Source organism: Falco cherrug, chromosome 1, assembly GCF_023634085.1.
Source record: "Falco cherrug isolate bFalChe1 chromosome 1, bFalChe1.pri, whole genome shotgun sequence".
Taxonomy (NCBI): Eukaryota; Metazoa; Chordata; class Aves; order Falconiformes; family Falconidae; genus Falco; species Falco cherrug.
Window position 1 is genome coordinate 79,848,086 of NC_073697.1, and position 23,769 is coordinate 79,871,854.

The 23,769-nt window shown below is 36.9% G+C and overlaps 1 protein-coding gene across 6 annotated transcripts in view; it reads left to right on the forward strand.

Moving 5' to 3' along the window:
• Window positions 1-23,769, forward strand: part of GRIA2 (glutamate ionotropic receptor AMPA type subunit 2) — a 97,001-nt gene that overhangs the window by 57,301 nt on the left and 15,931 nt on the right. For all 6 annotated transcript variants that reach the window (XR_008730358.1, XR_008730359.1, XR_008730361.1 and 3 more), the window contains exons 7-12: window positions 12,720-12,887; window positions 13,174-13,278; window positions 13,995-14,105; window positions 15,224-15,430; window positions 15,932-16,302; window positions 20,329-20,527. Coding sequence is in view for 3 of the 6 variants with exons in the window: in XM_055699758.1 (XP_055555733.1) it covers window positions 12,720-12,887; window positions 13,174-13,278; window positions 13,995-14,105; window positions 15,224-15,430; window positions 15,932-16,302; window positions 20,329-20,527 (1,161 nt within the window). In the remaining 3 variants the exon portion in view is untranslated. The remainder of the gene's footprint in view (window positions 1-12,719; window positions 12,888-13,173; window positions 13,279-13,994; window positions 14,106-15,223; window positions 15,431-15,931; window positions 16,303-20,328; window positions 20,528-23,769) is intronic.

Genomic DNA, 23,769 nt, shown 5'->3' on the forward strand with positions numbered 1-23,769 from the left:
TTCCTTCCTGCTAAACTAAATAATCCCTTTTCCTTTGAATTTTCTGCTCTCAGATCCTGTTTGTCATTTTGCTTTGAAACCTTTCTAATTGGTACCCGTTGTCTTTGAAATGCCAGACTGGGTACCGCACTGCATCTGAATGCTGTGCTGTAGAAATCAAAATAATGGCTTCATGTATCTCAGAGACAGTACTCTTTTCAGGGATTCCTTTTGTGTTACTCTTCCCCACCCCCCCATTTCCACCCCCCTTTTGTAAAAAAAAAAAAAATTCTTCCCCTTCCCCCCATTTGTTGAAATATATTTATCATGAGATACACGCTAACATCTAGATCTCTTTCTGCATTGCTTTTCTGAACTGCTGCCAATTTAGATGGTCTCATACCATATCTGTGCACTTGATCATTCCTTTAAAGTACCGGATTTTTCTTCTGTTGTTGTTGAATTGCATTCCCTACCTGTCCTTTGTGAACATGCCATTCCTTTCTGTATTAATACTTTAGCCATGTTGGTTATCCTTTGCTTCTTGGAATAGTATATCAATATCTAACTTACTGAGCAGGTTAACTCACTCCATTTGTTCCTCCCATGATCTTATGAACAACCTTTCTCCCCTTTTGGGTTTGAGGCAGTTATCTGAATTGTCTGTGGTTATAAATGAGCTTTTGCCACTAGTTCCCATGGAATCCAGGAAGCTGTCCTTGCAAATTCTGCATGAAACAGATAGGAAGGCTAATAGAAGCCCTGTATTACTAGCACAGAAATGGGAGGAGGTTACATGCCCCAAGCAGGTTATGTTATCCCTGGGATTGGAAATGATACCTCATTGCAGGCAATGGCTTTGCAGCTGTGCTGTATTATCTTGATTTTGTAATCCAAAAGGAAGTGTACATTCATTTTACATTACAAAGTGCAAGTCAATGGAATATGGCTGAGTTGGCTTGACAAGACCTATCACAGCATCCATGTATAGTCCTGAAAACTGAGAAAGACACCTCTTCTAAGAAAAAGTACATTTCAAAGAAATGTGCCCTTCAAGAAAGGAAAACATTGTTGAAAACCTGTTCCACAAAGGCCCAGAAGAGGACCGAGATCAAATTGTTTTAAAAGTGTATCTTCAGAATTTATAAAACATTAATTATAAGGAAATGCAGTCTTGGGATACAGATGAGAAGAGACACTCATTTGTTGCTGCACTGTACCTGTGCTGATAAAACCCACAAGATTTAAAGATTAAGCAAGACACTTAAAATAGTGCTTTGCTGTCTGTTTAAAAAAGGTCTTATCTTTCAGAGGTAAAGCTGATATATTGTTTACCTCTGATAAATTTAAAATATATCTGTTGCAGCTGAGGTAGTTACCAGTCTCTGCATGCAATTCTAGAAGAGTTAATAATCCTGGTAAACTTCTTTGTAAAGTACCAAACAAACCTGCTTTTAAAAGTACAAAGGCTTAATAATAAGAGGCTGAAATTCCCTTTTGACCCACTATTGTGTATTTACAAGTATTGCTGGGCTTTCTGAGCCTTAGTCTTGTGTCAGGCTGTTATGTCCAAGGCAAACCTTTTGCTGTTTGGAAGGACACTGAAGGACAGCACACCCATTCACATCCAAATGTTCCAACTTCCTAATCCAGTCTGTTTGGGGACAGCCTTTTGTATAATTCCAGAAAGAAGCTCAGTTTGTTCCTCTTGAAAGCTAGTGAGGTGTGATAAGTTGTACTGGGTTTGCATGGCAAGGGTTTGGTAGCAGGGGGACTACAGGGATGGCTTCTGTGAGAAGCTGCCAGAAGCTTCCCCCATGTGCGATGGAGCCAATACCAGCCAGCTCAGACGGACCCACCGCTGGCCAAGGTTGAGCCCATCAGTGATGGTGGTAGCACCTCTGCGATAACATGTTTGAGAAGGGGAAAAAAATATCTGCATGACACAATTGTTTGCCTTCATCAGTTTCATATTTTGAAGTCTCTTTTTATAGTCATCTAGTCTTTTAGAAAATTATCACAAAATCTATTTTTTCAAAGATAATGTGATTCCAGAATTTGAAGTGTTTGCGTAGTACTAAACAGTGTGTTGTTTATGATAAAATTGCAAAAGTTGAAAACTGCCTATGTGAAAGTGTAAGTCAGGAAGAGTGAAGCTTGTAATTGAAAGCTGATGGTTTAACTCCACTAGTGCTGCTTTACCTCAAGGATGGAATACAGAGAACCTGCAGAGAAATACAGAAGTACTTATTTACCTTGTAGAAATAATTAAAATTGAGATGACTCACTGATAATAGGAACAAAGAAGAGAACAGTGAAAACGCTTCTTCAAACTGAAAATTCAGAAAACATTTGGTCTAGATATAGAAGATAAAGCAAACGTACATTATTTGTACACAATACCTTCATTTTGAGGCATTCCTCTTATGATTGCAGTATGCTGGAAAATGTTTTTATAATACCAGGCATTTTAATAAAAATTATAGTTGATACTCTGTTGCAATTGCTACAGTATTAGTAGAAAAATATGATTGATTATGCCTGAATTCAAGTAGATTATAATGATTTATAAATAAAATCTTTAAAAAATTAGTTAATTTCAGTATTTATTATGTGATTTAATCAGGAAATGAACTGGGGGTGGGGTGGCTGGGGTTTTTTTATTATTTTTTTATTAAAGTGCCCTTGTAAAAACTGTAGATATGTGAATTTTTTCTGCCTACATTTTACAGTTGTCATGTTTTTGTTTCCTGGGCATAAAAAATATACAACTAGCAGTTGGTGTTCCAGGTACCTGGTTTCACTGGACTTTTGAATCCCAATATTCAACCTTCTCTAATTGCAAAAATATATATGAAAAATATGGATGTAAGAAAATTCAGTGTTAAAAGTCTTACTACTTTTTTAATAGCTTAAGGCTTTTTTGCATAAGCAGTCACTCATTCCAGCATAGTTGGTTTGTGTTTGGTTTGGTTTTTTTTAAAGAAGACTCAATTAACGAATGGAACATTTAGTCTGTGCAAGCAGTGGGTGGTTTGAGGCAGTATCTGCAGATTTGTCTCAGATGTACGGAGAGCCTATTGACCCAGATCCTTTGATCCTGCAAGTGAAAGTGGCTGTACTGTGCTAAAGCAACAGTATTTGCCAGACTTAGAAAACTACAGAGCCAAATCCTGATGTCCCTACGCAGCTCTGTTTCTTTGAATTTGAATCTACTTATTCTTAGTAATGGTAAGTGTCTAAGGAACTTCAGCCAACAAAGTGGATCTCTCCTGCCTGTTTTCCTGGGAACTCTTTATCACTTTTTTTTCAATTGGCAATTCACCTGAATATAGTTAATAGAAACAGAAGAGAGCTGCTATTCCTTCGTGCTCCATGTGTTCAGCAAGATGAGGCATAGCTCTGGCTTCACCAAGGCCAATGTCGTTTAGGACAGGAGAGCTTGGTGGAGCAAGGGGGATAAGAGAAGTGGGGGGTGATAAACGAAGCTGAAAGTAGTAGTAGTAGGAATGTGTCAGTCAAAAAAAAGGGGTTGGCAACAAGGGGAGTCTGCTGGGATATAGGTGAAAGGCACAGAAGGGTGGTGGCAGCTCGGAGCTGGGGAGGGGTCGGTCTGTATGGGGGGAGTAAGGGAGGAGGAGAAGCACTGAGCATCGCTTACATGAACAAGGAGAGGAGACACCGAGGGTTACTGCTGGGGCAGGGCTGGTACTGGAGACCAGTCCAAGGGGGTAGCTGCCCTGTATAGCCAATATGGGGTGGCACAAAAGCAAACATGGAGTGTTGATTAGTGTCTGACGGTAACTATTTCTTGGTAAAACCAGCAGCCTGGTAAGGTTGGTGTATTCAATTCTGTTAGCATTTGACTTGGAATTAGATCAGAGCAGACAGGAGGAAGTGTTTCATCTTGAGACAAAAGGCAGATACTTGTGCTGGTTGGGGTACGTGAGAATTGATAATGAAAATGATTTAGTTTTGGGTGGTTATCTTTCTTCTTAAATGTAAGACTTAAATAATTGCCATTAGTTTTAAATGGCAGGTTTGGGAAATCTGTAGAACTGCAACATGTATGATAACTCAGATCGTGGGTGGTTTTTTTTCCTCCGCCCCCGTAAGTGGATTTGTGCAAGATGTATTGTAATACCGAGTCCAGGTACACCTCCTACAGATTGTTACAGAGAACGGTGATGATCCAGAATATATTAAAACCAAATTAAAAGATCACTTAGTGTGGCTTTATTTAATAGGCTAGTCAGAAATTCAAATCTAAAGAATCTTTGTATTAAATTCCAATTTGGAATACTTTCTGTTGTAGTGTTGTTCAGCTTCTAGGGTAAATAATTTATTTCCAATAATCTATATAGGACTTTCTGTGGACTATGAGTAAAACAATACAGCTGAAGAGCCTAATGTAATTTTCAGGTTCTTACTATTCATGTAAGTATTGGTCATTTTATAAACCAGAATTATTTAATCTCTAAATTCTCTTCTACCATTTTCAGTAAATGCACCAACCATTAATTATTCTACTAGAAAATTATCTAAATACATTTTTATGATCATCTCAATAACTTTGTCTTGGTTAAAAGCTTAAATTTAAGGTATTTACCATCATTAATAATGCTTGGATGGCCATTTTTATCATAAAAAGAGCAGACATTTAAGACTATTTCAGTAAATATTTTAGTAAAAGCATTTTATATTTTAAAATTTATATCTGCTGTAAGTCATATGCTTATGGATTTATGGCTAACGTTAACTTTTAAAGAGGAAGTGACTTTTGTGATAAATTCCTGTGTTCTAAAGAGATTCAAAGTGTATTTTTAGGGTAAAGCAGTGAAAAAAAGAAAAACACCCCCCCACACAAAACAGCAAACAACTACCACCCAAAAAAAGAAAACCAAACCACAAACCCACCACTTTAAACATTCATACTAGTTCTTTCAAATCCATTTCTTACAGCATGATTTTAACAGGGAAGTTGTTTGTCTTCCTATTTGTATGTTTTATTCTCATCTACTGCTTTAAATTTCCCTGCTTGGTCTGTTTTCACTGTTACAGTCACAGGCTTCAGGTTTTGCTGCTGTATCCCGCTGATTTTATCATGGTGAGGAGCAACATACTTTTCTCTAGCTTAGCCTTGAAGAAAAAGGTTTTTACGTATTCATAGGGTGACAATTTAAAAAGCATATGTTCTTTGTGTTTACAGTAAATTAAAGGTGATTTTTATCATCAGTGGCATTGCTGTTTTGCAAGTGCATTCAGTTTAAAGTTAATTACACAAATAATTGTAAAATCTTATTTATTTTGTCAGTATGTGTATCTTCCACAGGCAGTGGCATAGATCAGAAAACAACATCTTTTGTTTTACGGGTGAAATGCTGTGGGTTCATATCCAAATAATTGTTTTTATTATTTCTGTCAAGCTCTGTGGATTCAAATCCAAGTAATTGGGTTTAATTTTTTGTCAAGCTCTGTGTTTTTTGGAGATAGAAAGTTCACCAGGACTAAGCTTTAGGTTTGAGGATTAGGAGGGTTTAAAAAGCTTCCGGGAAAATGGAAAAGAATAGGTCAAGAATTAAGAGAGTTCATAAGGAACTTAATAAAAAGAAGTGAGTTTAGGCTAGTAAACTTTTCAGCCATTGAGTAATGACTGGATATTTTAAGAAGCTCCGTGATTTGAGGTTCAAAGAAGTTGTTACACAAATATAGTGAATGTACAATTCACATTTGTGCAAATATGGAAATTATGATTAGAGTTGTTTCTGCCTTTATCAGAAGGAGAAATTAGGTGTTCTGATTTATTTAGTTTTAATTATTTAGGCTTTTTTCAGAGGGAGGAGGAAAGGTATAAGGTAGAGTAAGAAGATACAGTGTGAAGATTTGCTTTAAGAGCTACTGTACTTCTCTTGTTTTCATACCTGATATTATTCTTTCTCATTAAGAAGTGTTTAAAGGAAAGATGTGTTTGTATTGCAGCACAGTATGACAGATTTAGAAAAAAAGACTACAGTTGTGAACAGTTTTCTGGTTTCCTTGTTTTGTTTTTAATACTAGCATGCAAGCTGCCATGTTTTTTTAAATGGCACTGGCTAGGAGAGCACCTTGCAGACCTTGGTGTCTGCTTCAGTATTTCACTGATTTTTAATTGCTTATACATGATTATTGGAGCAACAGCAAAATAAAAGCCTTGTCCAGCAGTGCACTGTGCTATGCCATCATTACTGAACACTCTCTGAGTGAACAATATTGAGTAGTCTCACCAGCTGTGCACTTCGGATCCATTTGCCATGATCAGCAGAAGCTGAGGCACTTCTGAAAGCATCTGTCCATCTTTCTGTGGGCACGGGTGGTTTAGTTGAAACAAAGGCGAAAGGATTTTGAAGATTGTGGGACATGGCAGAGATCTTTGCAATGCATTTTAGAAAATAAACGGGGCACAATGTTAGGTTAATTTGGCCTTCTGAACAATGGAAGGGATAAATTCCCACACAACTTTGCTATTAGCACTCCTGAAGGAGTGTAAGACATGCATGCTGACTTTCTGTTCTTTTGAATGGAAAAAGGTCTGGAACTTCAGGAGGTCCATATGCGGGTGCCATTAATAAGATCTGGCATTGTTCTGCTTCCTCCTGGAAGACAGAGGGTTTACTTTGTTGCTAAGACTTTTGTCCAGATCTGTAATTTTTTTCTTCTCTGACTTCTTTCTCATATTTTGAGGAAACATCTGTTTCACAGTACTGTTAGCTCTTCTTTTTTGCTATTGCATTACATCTCATGGAAGACCAAAGTACTTTAAAACCTCTGTCCTGAGTGTAAAATGAAGAAAAGAAGAAAAAGAGGGGAGGTGGAAGGTACCTGCACTCGTTTTTTCTGCTGAATTAGCAGCTCTGATGACTATAGTGAGAAGAGTGTTCTTCTGGTTTGGAAGTAATCTGGAGGGAGGAATTACAGTCCAGGAATCTCCTTCCTGTTAGACTGGCAGGTGAAGTAGGTAGAAAGGCCGAGCACCTTGGGGTTCCTAAATCTTGTGATCTTTGCTATAGTCAGTTTTGAAAGGAGTGAAAGAAGGTCGCTTTCCGTATAAGTACCCTGCAGTGGAAGTGTCAGGATAATTCAAGTGCCCTGTTCTTGCCAGCATCTGCTGGACCTGCTATGAACATGTCTTTGTAATAGGCATTAGGCTTCCTGGGATGTAGATCAGGCAGGAGCGTAGCTGATGGGCTAGAAACCAAAGCTGTTCTGGGTGTGACCAGAAAGCAGCACTTCTAAACCAAACAAGGAGATACCTGAAGAGCATAAACACATCACAAAATCAGCAGGTTTTCGTAAATTTTTCTAAGGTGTCAGGTTGCTTTAAGGCATACTTTGCATCTGCCCAAAACATTATGATGTTTCAGAGGAAAAATACCTATTGTTTGTTTAGCTCTTTTGTGCACACAGAATGCTTGATTTACATTTAAATAAAGGCTATCATCAAAATGTAAGTCAGTCAAACTCTATAATCTTTGGAAACAACATTTAATAAAGATAGTATATTTGTTAAGGTAAATAGGGCTTGATCTCGAACTCCCTCTTTACTGAGATTAATTTAAAAAAAAACTTTTTTAAAGGTCCGGTCATTTTACATTTTATTAATTTCTCGTCCCCTTTTAGTCAGGACCAGGACTGTTATAAAAAAATGTACAAATAATCAGTTGATATTTCCAAATGTATTGCATATATATGCGATTATTTTCAGCTGGAAGCAAGTCTGTTGTAAAGGCTGCCATTTTTCACAAGAGCTTAATTCCGTTATAAACATCAAAGAGGAATAAGCTGGAGTTCAGCCTCTCCTGGGCTCCCCGACCTCTGCCTCCTGTGTCTGGTGTTTTGAAACATGCCCATAGGTAACGGAGATGCATGCTCCTGTGCTTAAAGTCCATTTGCGTTTGAATGCAGCCAGCCCAACGTGCTGCTTCATACAGGCTCCCATTCATGCTAATGCCTGCACAGAACAAATGAGAACAATGTGTGATTATGGGCACAATTAAAAGCCATCTGGATTTACAATGACATTTAGTGTACAACATCTGACAACGACTCTTATTTCTATTGGAAGTAACAATTTGCATTCCTGTGCTCTGTCCTGACAGTATGCAGAGCATCACAGGAGATCCTGAAGGAGGTAGTTTCCTACCAATTAGTGAATTTTCCGCTGTTTCATCAGACCGCTTTTCAATGTTTTCCAAAGTGTGTAATACTATCCATTCCGAAATAGCCTCCAGATATATTAATTAAAGACAGACCCTTAAGAAATAGGTGCTTGACTTGCACTAGTTTGACTACATGGAAAGTCACAAGAGGTAGTTACCTAATTCCTTTACTAGTTCTTGGCACATAAATTTGTCTCTCATTCTTTTTGCTTGCGGGTTTATATATGTATGTACCTATTTTTTTATCAAAATCAATTTTTTTAAATGTATAAAATATAAAAATGTAGGAGTGCTTCTATATATACAAATCTCTAGCAGGTACTTCTGAAATTACAAACAATTTGACAGAGTTTTGTGAATATTTTGACCAAAAAGTGCAATTATATACAAAGTACTATGAAAAGACAGTTTTGCTTTAGTGATAACTTACTAGTGTTCAAGTAGGGAAATACTTTGCTGTGGGAAAAATGCACGGAATTCATATGAGAGATTTTATTGAATATAATTATCAAAGCAAAATAAAGCTGTAACATATTAAAACAAGGGACTGTTTGATATCCCAATTTAGTCTGTGTATAGTGTAGTGAAGTATTACAAACAAGGTAAAAAAAATGTGTAGTGAACCACTGGAAAAATATTACTAGTATAGAGCAGTAAGCTGAATATTTAATATACTCACAACCTACAAGGACATACAGTTTGTATCTTCACTGCATGTGATGTACATTTGTTGGTACTAAAGTATATTTAAATTGTTTAAATCTAAGGAAAAATGCTAAACTTTTGCTTATACCTATTGATTCTACTCACCTGCTCTTGCAACAAAGAACATTTCCTGTATTACTTCTCTTTGAATCTTACCTCTCTCTAAGGGAAAACGTTTGTATGTGGTTTTAGACCTCTTTTCTCTTAACCTCTGTTGGTGACACAGTGTCCCTTCTGCTATTCCAATAACAGCCCCCACACATGGTGAGGAACATTCTCCTGTGCCTCTTTCAGACTGATTTCAGCCTTCTTGAACAGCGTTTCACCTGGACGTGCCGTTGTGGCAGAGGTCTCCCTAGTGTCTCGTATACTAGCAGGGCGTTCTTTGACTGCTGGTACAGTCTGCCCAAAATACCCTGTTACTGTGTTTGTATTTCTCGCTGTTGTGTTAGGTTAGGGCTGAATGGCGAATTCATAGTCCCCTTGAGTGGGTTTAATTCAGGTTTAGTGTGTCTATGGCACAAACATATGTATCTAAGCTGACCACCCTCGACTCCTCCAGTAGTCTCGGAAGCCACTGGAGATCAAATTAATGACATCTAAGGCATGAGTCATTTCATCTTAAAGGAGGTGGCTAACAGGTCAAATGAAGCACACCTTAAAACGCTTGTTTCTCTTCTCTGGCTGTAAAAGAAACAATTAGTACGTCAAGGATAGATTTAGACATTGGAGATATTCCAATCCAGAAAAAAAAATCAACTTTTTTTTCTTCTTTTTTTGCATTTCTCTCTTCCACTGCCCAGGTATGTTCTTTTAATGTTGTATTTTAAATCTCTAAGCATATCTCTCAACTTTGTCTTCAGCACAGGGACAGCATTGGGTTAAATGCAGGACTAACAGGCTAACATTACATCTTTTTGTAATACCTTACAGCTTTAAAATACATATACAAAAAAAATCTTTTGCTTCTGGTGGTGTCTCGTGCAATTTCATCTTCAGAAGATCCAGTTACTGGTTGTACAAAATAGGGTACTGGGCTTTTTAGTTAAGGATTTCTGGTATCTTCTCAATTACTGGAAAACAGCTAAAGTTAGAAAATTCAACATCCTGCCAGTTTTTCTTGAACAGTGCATGATTAATATCTTCTGCTTAGTCTGGGAGGACTTTGGTTTTACTTTTCAAATTCATCTTTGCAGTTGCAGCTTACAAATTTTATTAAGATCTATAGTACATTATAAATCTAAGTGGTTTCTCTTCTTGGCAATTAGTGCATTTATTTATTTAGAGAGAATTATTTTCATATGACGTGCGTGCAATCCGTGTTTCATAGCAAATAACATGAAGTTCTTAGGCTCTTCAGTGCATTATATTATAGTTCATAACCAGCTTATTATTATCGTAATTCTAGAAATACGAGAAGTGAGATTATTTTTTGCCTATTCTTTGCCATGTTTTAATTAATACAGGTGATTCTGTAGGAAGTATAGGTTAGTACTTAGCCATTTTGTATTAAAGTTGCTGATTTAATCACGTAAAGTTGAAAGGAAGTGAAGTTAGGAGGTTTACACTGCTGTAAAACTAGTAGGCTGTAAGAGCCCATCCCACTTCCACAGAATAATATTCCAAATAGTGCTCCCACTTATTTTAATAGTGCAGATCAGGATGTGGATGCATCTCCAGTATAAAACAAAGTGAAGGAGGACAGAGCTAATGAATCCTTGAACTTAGGACAATTTTATTTGTTACACAGACACAAACACACACAGCCACCCCTCTGCACAAGCAGGTTGTCGGGCTGTCACTTCTTGTTTATGGCAACGAGTTCACTTTGGTTTAGTTTGTCAGCTTGACATCTATTCATTAAGCTACGGATAGTTTTAATGAGCCCCATGAAGGTTATTAGGAGCTGAAAGTGTATGCAGAAAAAAGCAGTAAGAAATAATGCATGGGCTGTTTGCTTTCATGGCATCTCCAACAACACGAAGGTGTAAGATGCTTATAAAAGATCTTGAGATCCTTAGATTAAGGCAGACTTAAACTAAATTAAAGCATGTGGACTTTATGTATATGGTGATGTGTATACACGTACAGATATATATTGGTAGACAAAGCCCTACACAAACTGAATATATGACTGAGTTGTGAATATTCAGGCCAGTAATTACTTACTATAGAGTTAATATTCTTGAGATGATGCATTAAACATATCCCAATAACCAAATGAAACAGAATAACTGATTTAGATAGCACTGTAATATCTCAATTTCAAGCTCTTATTTTCTCTGCTACCTAAAGTATGTTTTGGTGGTTAATGTCCGTGCTGTATCCGAAGTTTCTTAAAAATGCTAGTGTGGAGAAATATGTTTCTGTACTGCAAAAAGCTACACTTAAAGAAACATTGCTTGTCAGTCCTAAATAAATGAGTCCGGGTCCTTTCCCTTCTCTCTGTTACCTTCTCTCCTCGTCCTGACATCCATGTCCACCACTTAATCACTGGTACTCCAGTAGTAGCAAGTAGTATCGGCTCCAGCCTGTCTTTCACTTCATTCTTCTGCTGTTCTGATCCCTTTAAAGATTTCCATACAAGTCACTGAGAGAACTTTCTTGAGAAGATTCATATTAATCACCCAGTAAGTTTTATATATATGAAAAAAAAGAGTTCCACCTTCGTTTTCTTCCTTTCCAAGGTCTAACAATTGCGTACAGAAATGACCTCAATTCAGGAGCCTGCCTTGGTTACAAGAGCCTTCTGCATGACTTGATCTACCTAATTAAAATTCTCATTAAAGTCTGAGCCATTGAAGCAAAGAGCCAATATATCATTTCTCTCTGCTTTATAGTTTATATATTTTCAGCATCTAATAGCCTTCATAGGGATCATTGCATTCATTCATAAGGCTGTAAGAAGTTATATTCTGGCCCATATTTCCAAAACTGTCCCTTATATTTGACATAATTGCAGTGGTTTGGGCTCATAAAGCCCATACAACAAAGTCCTTGGTGTATGTGCACGTGTGGTTTCTGTTGAGTTCATTAGTCCAGCGACTGAAGAATTTTACATCTTAAGATAACCGCTTTTGACTGCTTAGCGCCAGTTCTGATGCATGCAGTCACAGGATTCCTCCCTGATGGCTCAAAAGTTGTAAAGCTCCTTAAATTGTGTCAGACTAGGAACATGGGGCTCTTCCTCACCAGTACTGCTCTTTGAGGGGCAGTACTTCTTCCAGACGTCTCCGCCCAAAATGTGGTTTTGCATGGTGTTGACAAGGTATTGCACACTTGAAAATAGCTACCCCTGAGTTTTTATATTTAACAAATAAGTTAAGCACACATATATACAAGTGTATGCTGCTTGCATTGTTGTGTATGTATGTGGGAGGAGATGGAGCCTAGAGATCTGTATATAAGTGCATCTCTGTGAAGAGTGTAATCAGAGGAACAGTTGCTTATTTTTAGAGGCTAAATCAACTTAAATAGTGGATTTTTATTTTTTTTTTTTGTCTTTCACCTCCATGGAGTTCCAGCCATATCTGCACACAGAAACGTGTCACACTTGTAGTGATAAAGAAATGTAATTCATACTGAAAACAGTTGTAAATCCTTCAATGTAGATTTATTAGCACTGCCTCTAACCGTTTTGATGGAGAACACTTCATTAGTTTGTATAAATGCCCCTCAGAGGGTAGTGACCTCCAAACTAAAGAAAAACTGGTCTGAATTCAAGTATATCTTTTTGTTTTTATTTTTAATGTTTCTGTGTTTAAGGGATTAGCAAAGGTATGGGAAGGTATAGTGAACCCGAAGCTGGTTTTTTAATTAAATATTTTCACTTCTTTTCAGTATACATCTGCTCTGACCTATGATGCTGTTCAAGTGATGACAGAAGCTTTCCGTAATTTGCGTAAACAGAGGATTGAGATCTCCAGAAGAGGAAATGCTGGAGATTGTCTTGCAAATCCAGCTGTACCCTGGGGTCATGGTGTAGAAATAGAAAGGGCATTGAAACAGGTAGCTTCCCTGGAGTGAATGCTGGAATGAGTGCATGTGTGAAGTTCTCTATAAATGCTTGAAATAAAGCTTGCAGCCTCCTAACCAGCCTGGATCTGGCTGGGAATAACGTGGAACTGAGCTCCTCAGGAACGTGTCTCATACTAAGATAACATATTGTGTTTGGAAAAGAGTCTAAACTGGATATTTTTGAAATAGCAGTAATCATTGATGGAAATACAAAATGCATTTTCTAAAAAAGAAACAAAACTTAATTCTTCTACTACTTTCATCTTCGTCTATATAGGTTCAGGTGGAAGGTCTAACAGGAAATATAAAGTTTGATCAGAATGGAAAGAGAATCAATTTTACAATAAACATCATGGAACTCAAAAGTACTGGTCCTCGGAAGGTAATTTGAATTGTCTTACAGTGTCTTTAAAGGTTTTATGGTGCTAAGCAACAGGTTAAGGTAGGTAGTGAAACACTACAGATTAATTAAAGCATGAGTTGTGATAATATTTATCCATAGGTGTATTCCACAACCGTCTTGCAGAACAAAGTAAAAATATGTATTATTTCTTTCTAACCAATACAAGTTGTTCTTTCTGGTAAGTACTACATAAGAATATTTTTTCTTTCAGTTTTGTGGATTAAACTTTTTGCTTTCTGATCTGAATTGCTAAATGTGAGCCAGTATTTGGGGAAATATGCTTCTGAATGACAAATGCCGAATCAGCTTTTCAGCGATGTTTCTTTAAATGCGATTATCTTTCTGCTCTAATTCCAAACCTTTCAGGAAAAGCCAGTTTCTCATGTCTTCCAAATTGGGAGTATTTCGTAACCTGTTCAATCGTACAGTGTGTGATGCTGATACTAAAACCTGTTAATATGTGAATAAAAATGGTATACCTGTGTTAGATAAATTAATGTGAACAAATATTATTAGTTCAATCCTTTTATTATCTGTTATAGTCTTTAACTCTATAAATGGAAATATTTACACTGGTAAATCCATAGCTAAAATAGTTTGTAAGCTTAAATTGAGGGTATAGCAATAATATGTTTCACCTTTTCTATGAAAGTTCATGTTCACTAGTGTCTGTGCATCCTATAAACTCTCTTTAGATTGGATATTGGAGTGAAGTGGACAAAATGGTTGTGAATCCTCTTGATGGCCCTCTTGGAAATGAATCTTCAGGACTAGAGAATAAGACTATTATTGTCACCACTATTTTGGTAATTAACCTCATATTTTGTCAGAAGACAGTCTGTCCTACAGTGATTTGTTTCTCGTCATTGTGTTAGTTTAAATATACTGTCTTTTTATTATTTGAGGTTGTGACCTGTTACTCATTATGATACATAAATAAAATGTGAACATTAAGGAAATGTGCTTCAGTATGCAGTTTTATTGTGTAGAAGAAAAGTTGTCATTGATTTAACATTCTAGAAAACTAAAATTTTCAGACCTGAAAATGGAAATTTAATACCTGCTTTCAAAGGAGAGGTGCTTTGTCTGAGAGCAGAAACATAGTTTTAGAGAACAGATTTTGCCAAACAGTGAAGAGACTGGTTCTTATGTTTCAGAATTATAGCTACTGTGGATTGGTGAAGTGTAAAATAAAACATTAAAAGTTGTATTCTAGTTGTCTAGAAAATTAACATCACGTACTGCCACAGAACAGCATGTTTCCGGAAGTTACACAGCTTCTTCACCAGTTTGGACAAGTCACAGGCTAGCGTAGGAATTTCACTGAATGCAAGAATAGTTAGGTAACAACTGAGCAAAGAGGAGATACGTTACTTTAATGCAATTTATGACTCATCAGCAGTTTTGCTGATGATAGAACTTTTCTGTGTAGTTACAGATATCTTAACGTATTGTTTGTGTAGTAATTCAATAAAGATATAGCTTGGAGAGCCTGAAGTATTTTCCCAGGAAGGGATGTGGTTGTGAAATAGGAAAGAATTTTCTTGTATTAAGACCACAAGAAAAGCGACTAAATATCTTTGCCTTCTTCCATTCAAACTGTGTGAGCGAAAGAAACTGATTTTGGAACTTTTTCTTCTCTGAATAACTCCTGTTAACATTCATGGTCATTATTAACATACTGCTGGGAATCACTATACCTGTAAGTATCGTTATTTGTGTATGGCTGTGGAGAATGCAGCTTTTAAATGTGTTAAGGACATGTCACACTAATAATTAATAGCTAACATATACATAGCATATATGATTCAGATGTTACCTTCTCTCTTTTTGTCACATGTAAAAGGAAACATTAATCTATGACTTGCACAACTGAAATGTTTGTCTCTTTACCAAGTAGCTAAGGCAAGTTCTTTCTGTGCAGGAGTCCCCATACGTCATGATGAAGAAAAATCATGAAATGCTTGAAGGAAATGATCGATATGAGGGCTATTGTGTGGACTTAGCTACAGAAATTGCTAAACACTGTGGATTCAAGTATAAGCTCACAATTGTTGGGGATGGCAAGTATGGGGCAAGGGATGCAGACACGAAAATCTGGAATGGGATGGTTGGAGAACTTGTTTATGGGGTAAGAAAATCTTTTATTATAAAGCCATTAAAGATGACTAATGGAAGGAGTGGAGTTCGGATTAGTTTTCTCTGTAGAATAGAGGAAAATTGTGTAACTCCTTTAATAGAGAATTAGTAGGTTGTATTGACATGAAAAATTTTGAAAGCAAAGCATGGAGTTAGATTTTAAATGCAAATGAGGTTGGGAGGAAGTGACTGCATGTTTCATCTTTCTGAGCAAGTGAAAGATAATGCACGTTACTAACACTTTTAAATGTCATATGCTTTTAAAAGTGCGTGTGTAAAAAGGGAAGCTTGGAATTTGCCAACCATGTGATTATATGTATTGCAGTGAGAAGAGTTCCAACTAAAAATTTCTGAAATTCTCCGTAAGACATTCTTGGTGAAATGAATGTCGCTGGCATCTCCGCTCTATTTTCCATTTGTGAAACGCAATAGAAACTAAACCATTCTTTGGTCATCGTATTAGCTATTACTTGCTTTTTTTCTTCCTTTACAGAAAGCCGATATTGCAATCGCTCCATTAACTATAACATTGGTGAGAGAAGAGGTGATTGACTTCTCAAAGCCCTTTATGAGCCTGGGGATATCAATAATGATCAAGAAGCCTCAGAAGTCCAAGCCAGGAGTGTTTTCATTTCTTGATCCGTTAGCGTATGAAATCTGGATGTGCATTGTTTTTGCCTACATTGGGGTCAGTGTAGTTTTATTCCTGGTCAGCAGATTTAGCCCATATGAGTGGCACACTGAGGAATTTGAAGATGGAAGAGAAACACAAACTAATGAATCAACTAATGAATTTGGGATATTTAATAGTCTCTGGTTTTCCCTGGGTGCCTTTATGCAGCAAGGATGCGATATTTCGCCAAGGTTGGTTACTCACCCATTTCAACTTTGTGCGTTTTTGGTCTCAGCCATCTCAGTGGGAGGAGGTTCATGGTGCATATATTTTCACTCTCAGAAAAAAAAAATGAATCGCTCTTTTTTTTCCCCTCCCTCAAATCACAAAAGTCCTTGAAATACCAGCAGTTGTCTGTGACGTAAGGTCATGATGTGTTTGATCGATACTGTCTTAATGTCGATCGTACATTTGCCAAGTGAAGTTATATACACCATGCAGAGACTGTAAAATGCATAAGGTTCAAGTCATTCCATGCCTTCTTGGAGGGGTACCGTGTTTTTGCTGCATATTCCCATTTTACAGTTGACAGTGCTTATTGTTCACAACAACTGTAATGGGAAAAAAGGGTAACACACTAGTCACAACATACGCAGGAAGCACTTTCCCTCTAAAACTCACTGCATATTATAACACAGTTATTAACCCACTGGTTTTCTATTGGAGAGCCTTCTGTTGGAGAGAACTGAATTAAAAATCATGTGATGGCTCCAATTTCATGTGAATAGTTGCAAAACGCTGCTGTTTTTCCATGGCCTACTTCTAGAAAAGTCGCAAAGGAAGTGGCTTAAATGAATTTGAAGGTCCGTTTTATGAATGCATAATTCCTCATGGATTTTCACCTACTTTATAAGGGACAACTGTAAAGCACTTAACTTAATTTCTTTGCAGCTCATTAAACATTCTATTTCCCTTGTGCAGAAGTGGTTCTAGCCTTGAGTCAGCAAAGTGGTAAGTAGGTAGGTAAACAACTACTTGCTGCTCGAAGGAACTATAGTAACAAGTGAAATAGGGGCAACTGGGTTGAAGGAAATCAAATCAGAAGACCTACCTAATTATACTAAGCAATTTCACTTTCTTCCAAACAACCTAAAGAGAGACAGGGGACAGGTCAATTTCTGGCAGGTCTAGTGGCTAGTGTGCAAAATAAATTACACCAAGGGAGCACTTCTTAGAAGCTGTGCATCCCAAAAGGCAGCAGCAGGTTTTCAAGTTGTTCTACTGCAGAAATAGCAGAGCATTTCTTATCTGAGAACTTCAGCAACTCTGCGTAAAAGCTGGCATATCACCGTGAGATATGGCAGCTCTTATGATGGAAGACACAATGCATTTGGCATATAATACAGTAAGAACTGTATACAAGAAATAAGGCAGTGAAGAGAAAGCAAATTGTTTCAGGTCATGACAAGCTGATAATTTCAGTCCTGTGGGGTTTTTGTGTCGATTAAATACTTCACAGGTTTAGTTGTCTGCAAAGTCCTCTATTAGCTACAAAATTATTGTTATTAAATCAAGGCCACAGTAGCATAATGACCTGTTGGCTTTTTTATCACTGATTTACTGGCTATTGAGGCATGACAAATGTTGTGCACAGTTTGGTAACTTTTCAAAGGTGATGTAAGAATAATGATACTAAATAGTCATAAAAGGCGCACAAAACTCAATTTTGGAGATTCAAGGTTTAGTTTGTCAATGTTTAGTAAACAGCACTTTATTTCATTACAAACATTTTTGAGGAAAGGGGTTAGTTTGTGCATGATATGTTGATTATAAAAAGAGAGAAGGGCTGAAAACACCTCAGTTACTTTTGTTCTTGCACCAAAACTATCACTATGGAATTTAAACTCCCCAGCAAATGAAACGGAATAGATATGAAAATTACTGTCTTCAGGCATCAGCAAAATAGCTTTGTGAAATTAAATTTTGCACTATTTAACTACTGTCATTAATGAAAATGACAACCACTGTAAGAATCTTAGAGCAGGCAAGTAACTAGGGCTTCTTGACTCTGAAACAGAAGGTGATGCTGAGTAAGGCTGGACCACCTGGATCCTGGTCTGCAATAGCAGTCCCTGGGTCACTATCAAGGGGGGCACAGGAACTGTAGTGCAGAACAGAATAAGATATTATATGATAATGCTGACTTATAGCAGAGTTTTCCTCATCTTTTTGGAGATGTGAGTGTACTCTCAGTACTGCCATACAATAAATACCTTTGTAAGTATAAGATGTGGTGCACAAATTTAGGTAATTGTGCACAGAAATTAGTATTTGATGACCTGATGAATGAGGTGCTTGTAAAGTGGGAGTTCATACTAGCATATAATTATCAGTCTTCAGAAACTTTTTGAAATGTACATAAAAAAGGAATGATTTATTTAACTGGGATGGACCTTATGGGAAAATTTTGAATATAAATGACACTCATAAAATTTTTACTTCTACAGTGTCATGTGGCAGCATAATGTCTGGAATAGCATTTCATTTATTCTTCTTTTACAAAGTCGGTGGCAGCTTTGTTTGCCGACATGGGCTTTTGGAGATTATTGTAATTTATAGCAGGTGTCATCTATACAATATAAAGTGCCATAAAATTGGTGATTATTAAATACATATTGTCAGAGATTTTACCTTTCAAATATGTAATTACAGTATAGTTCAATCTTTTAATTGTAGAATTATTTTATACTGAGATTACCTCCATGTCAAAATAAGTATGTGATATTTTTTCAAAGGTGACAAAATTTGTTTGCAGATTAATCTCAGTTTAGAAGGAGTTTGAAAGTTTTTTTCTAAGGTCCTTTTTAATAACATCTTCTGGACCTTACCTGACTTGATTTTCATGTAGTAGAGTGAATTAGTGAGTCTGTTGTGACATGGAATAAATCTCTTAATGTCTGAATTATTACAGATATTTTATACACTAGCAATTAGTAAAAATGGTTTGTCTAGAATTGGTTCTATTTATTTTTTTCCCAGTTTAATAAGTCACCTTGTACATAACTATCATGTTTAAATGTGCGTGTATATATATATATATGTATATATAGAGAGGGAGAGAGTTACATCTCTCTATCTCTCTCTATATATATTCTGTGCCAGAGTTAGTTTGAGGTCTCATTCACGATACAGTAGGCTGGGTGAGTGATTTGTAATTTGTTTACTTAATAGATAGAGGAGACATATCAAGACATACCTAAGCTACTGCAACGCCTTAGTACTAGACTTTCAACTACATGCACATTTCTGCCATATAATTAAGCACATCTCCAAAGATTATGTACTCCTTCCTATAATGTCTTGTTTGGAAACAAAGTAGTAAGTAATTTCAAAGTTTAAAGGATCATTTTAAAAAAGTCAAGCTTGACAATAATGCAGTATCAATATTTCTCTACTACATAGTTTTCTAGTATTGAAACTCATTGAATTTCTTTAGTTGTGTGTTCTATACTGTTTCAAATATTTTCTTGAGTTCTCTTTTCTTCTCTCTTCTTGAGCAGGAGATGCAAAACAAAGATCCATAAGAGCCCAGCTGCTGCAGTTAAAAACATCAGATTATTATTATTTAAAAATATACTTTCTTCACCATTTTTCTGTACTATCACTGATTGTTTCACGTCTAGTCCCCAGTCTGTTAAATGCTTGTATCTTTCAAAAGTTGTGTGCACTTTTTAGTTTATGGGTATTCCTTGGGCCAGTTTTTATTGCAAATAATGCTATTTGTTTCTTAGTATAGATTATCCAGAGCAGCATAAACCATTGTTTTGTGGAAATCAGTGTTTGTCTGAATGTCTTAGGAAAATAGGCACTTAATTAATAAGTGCATACTGATTTGTCTGAAAACACTGTTTCACTGATTTTGTTTGATCCTTTTCATAACGTCACACAAATTCACTTTGGAGGCAATGACGAGCTTACGTGTTCAGTATAGCACGTTATGATGGGAGCAGTTTCCTTTCAGGGTGTTCCGAACTTTGAAGAACTGGATCACTAAATTCTCCCTAAAGTAAACTCTGGAGTCCTGATTTCAGCAAAGTCCAGGAGATGTAGTGGAGTATGCCTTGATTTCCCATCTGATTAGTATGCAGAGCTGTGCTATGAGATAGCCTGAAACCCTTCCCTATAGTATAATGCATCATTTGCATAAAACTGATATTATGTGTTCCTTTTTAGGACTTTCATTTCACTTTACAAATCCATTTCATACTTGTTATTAGATCCCTGTCTGGGCGCATTGTTGGAGGTGTGTGGTGGTTCTTTACCCTCATCATAATCTCATCCTACACGGCTAACTTAGCTGCCTTCCTGACGGTTGAGAGGATGGTGTCTCCCATTGAAAGTGCAGAGGATCTTTCCAAGCAAACAGAAATTGCTTATGGGACATTAGATTCTGGCTCCACTAAAGAGTTTTTTAGGGTAAGAATTTCTGCTTTTTAGATTTGTTTCATTTTGAATAGGTCTTTGCTCATGTAAACATGTTTTTCTTAGGCTTTATTAAAAGGTTGCTATAAAAACGTGGCATGTGCAGCCTAACTCACAAGTATAAGTGATTTTATTTATTCATTGTCGTTAACATTTTTTTATCTATATATAAATAGAAGGGTCATGTTATAAGTATGTGAAGCAAAAGTGGCTGCAAGGAATTACCTAAAAAATATTCCACTGTAAAGTAAAAAACAAGGTATGTTCAGAGAAGGGAGTTGATGTCATTCATCTACTTAATAGCTGTGGCATATTTTAGGTAGTCATGCAGTGAAGAGGGACACGGGAAGGTGCACAGTCATGTTTTAATAAGTATTTCACATGATTTTTCAGGCTTGCAGATGGGGAATGGGATACAACCCTTTTATCTGCTGCAGTAAATCCATGCCTGCTTTTAAAAACAGTTGCTGTTTGTATTTGCACTACAGTGATGCCTTGGAAGCCTGTCAGTCCTCACCTTACACCTCTGTGTATTTCGGTTTTAAAAATGCATGAGACTTCCGATGTGTGAGTCTCAGGCTGCCCTTGAGACACCAGCTAACGGGGTGAAATCCATCCAGCAAATGAGTAAGACACTAAGGCTGCTGAGAAAAACACCGTGATGGTTTTGCCCTGTGTGTACTCTGCGTGTCTCTCCCTGTACGGTGGAAGTGGATATGAAGTGCTAGATACGAAAACCCTGATGTCTTCATGTTTTTGAATGGACGGTGACAGTGTTAGGTTTCAACAAAATGTATTTTCAAATGGTTATAAATATTGTGTTTACATTTCAAACATAGCCTGCCATGAAAGTGAAATGAAACAAGTTCTCATAAATATTTTTTTAATGTACTTTATAGTTAGAGCAGTAACTGCTAGATTATGGTTTTCACTTGATCCTGTAATGCATACTTAACTGGTAACACACTAAATAGGAATAATGCTTGTTTCAACTGTAGAAAAGCATTGTTTTCTGATTTTAATGGTAAGTCCAGTAATAAGACTTGCTGCTGATTGCATTCCTGTTGGCTAAACCAAAATTAAGATCAGGTGTGTAAGCTAGTAAAAATGAGATTGGGTTTCTGCGGAGTGTTTAGAACCATGCAAGCATGTGTTTCTGGTTTTGTGAGCACATAAACCTTTCAGATCATGGCTATACTGGGAATGGAATGTGAGCTAACAACAGGTCAGTTCTTCTGAATAGTTGTTCTTTAGAGATTTTTAAGCTTTCTTTTAAAACAAAAAACATTTCGATGTGCATCCATCTGTATGTAGTTCTTGTGCTCCTAGCACATGTATACATCTTTACAATTACACGTTTATACAACTAGTGTTCCTGATGATTACCTGAGCATTAATAACTTATTTTTGAAAAGATCAGGTGGAGGTTTTGTGGGGGCATAGTCTTCACATTTTGTTAAGTTACCTTTGACTCCGCACAAACAAGGCTATAATAATCTCTGGAAATTTCATCTCAGCAATTTCTATCAGAAACAATTGGGTGCATTATGTGTAATGTAACTCCTTAGCCTGAAGGCTTTATGTAATATTTGCTAAAAATCACTTAAACTTGCACAGTTATTCTTCAAGAAATAACAGCTGTCAGAATTTCTTTCTAGAAGACCTGAAACTCAAGTTTCAAGAGTGAAACTCTCTCTGCTGAAGGTAATGTGCAAGCAGTCTCTAGCATTAAGGAGACCAAAACTTCACCCAGACCATTTCTGTATGGTGACTGGATTGGAGAGGCTGTGTGATTTTATATGACCTGAAATTTGGACTCAAATCCTTTGAACAGCTGGAAACAACTTGGGTATTTTTCTAGAAGCAATCTAAAGTGGACTGGCTTTTTCTGTGTCACTGTCATGAGTTAAAAGAAACATCTAGGTTTTTTTTTTAGTTGGTCTGTTTTCTCTTTAAGAAGTGACATTATTTTCAAGTTTGTTTTCTATTAGTGGAATGTGTATTGGACCTAAATCTTTACTAGTAGAGCCCCAATTCCTGGAAATGCACAAAATTAACCATCATTGTATGCTGGGGCTGAGAATAGTAAATGGAATTTTCTTTGCTACTAGAGCATGTTTTCTGATAATACTTTACACAAGTGAAAAAGAGATGTTCCTCAGCATTTTCTAAAAAGGAATTCTCAGCAATAAGCTAGATGGTGAAAGTTAGCTGAAGAATCCTACCCTGAATAGCTGAATGCATGTATGTGATGTTGATTGAATGAGGCGAGTTCAAGACTTTGTCCAGCTTCTATGACAGCTTAAATGACATGAACTCGTTGAGATTCTGTTAGTTTCGGTATGTCAGGGATGTCGCATTAGCTTGTTCTGTTTTGGTTTAGGATTCTAGTTTTTCAGCCACATACGGTAAGTACATAGAAGTTCATGTCTGCAGTAGCTGTGGCTGGCTCCAGTGGCTAATGGTGAGTAGTCATCCAGGTATAGGTTAGAAAAAACCAGGTGGAGGAAAGCTCTAGTGGCTTACCACACACCCTGCAGACAATATGGGAGGAGGAATATAAGCCAGTCCGTATCACTTGACTTGGAGATCATCATTACAGCCTTGGTAATCATGACAAAAGATGTATTGCCTTTGCACCGTACCCTATTTCAGGTGTGTACTCCCTAACTTTAAAGGTAGTACAGACTAGTAGGAGACGTTCTCGCCAGCAGTGAGTAGAGCATCAGTTGGCACTGAATCAAGAAACGTAACTGAGAAAAAAGAGGTGAAAAGGCATTGTACACTAGTTCCTGCTGCTGCTTTAAGATAAGAAACAGAGGTTTGGTACATCCCGCATAGAAAATATCAGTGCAAAACCAATGGACTTAACAGTATTTTAAAAAGAAAAAAAGAAAAAGGTAATGACAGAATTTTGCTGAGCAGTAAACATCAGCACAAACCTATTACTTCTTAGGAATAATGTTATAAACACACTATTTTTCTTTAATGGCAGATCAGTCAGGTCGCTTAATAGTATATTTGAAAACTACCAGAATGTCTCTTGGTTTTCCTCGGGAGATCTCAGAGTTGCTACTGGCAGAACTGCAAGTACGATCCAAGTCTTCAGAGTTCTGTTCCACTGGGTTGGGATACTTGCCACTCCTGACACTTGCTAGTGCCTCTTGTCTTAGGCAGAGGAGTTTTTTAGAGTTTTTAGTGCAACTGAAAGCCTAAACAGAGATACACAGTGCACT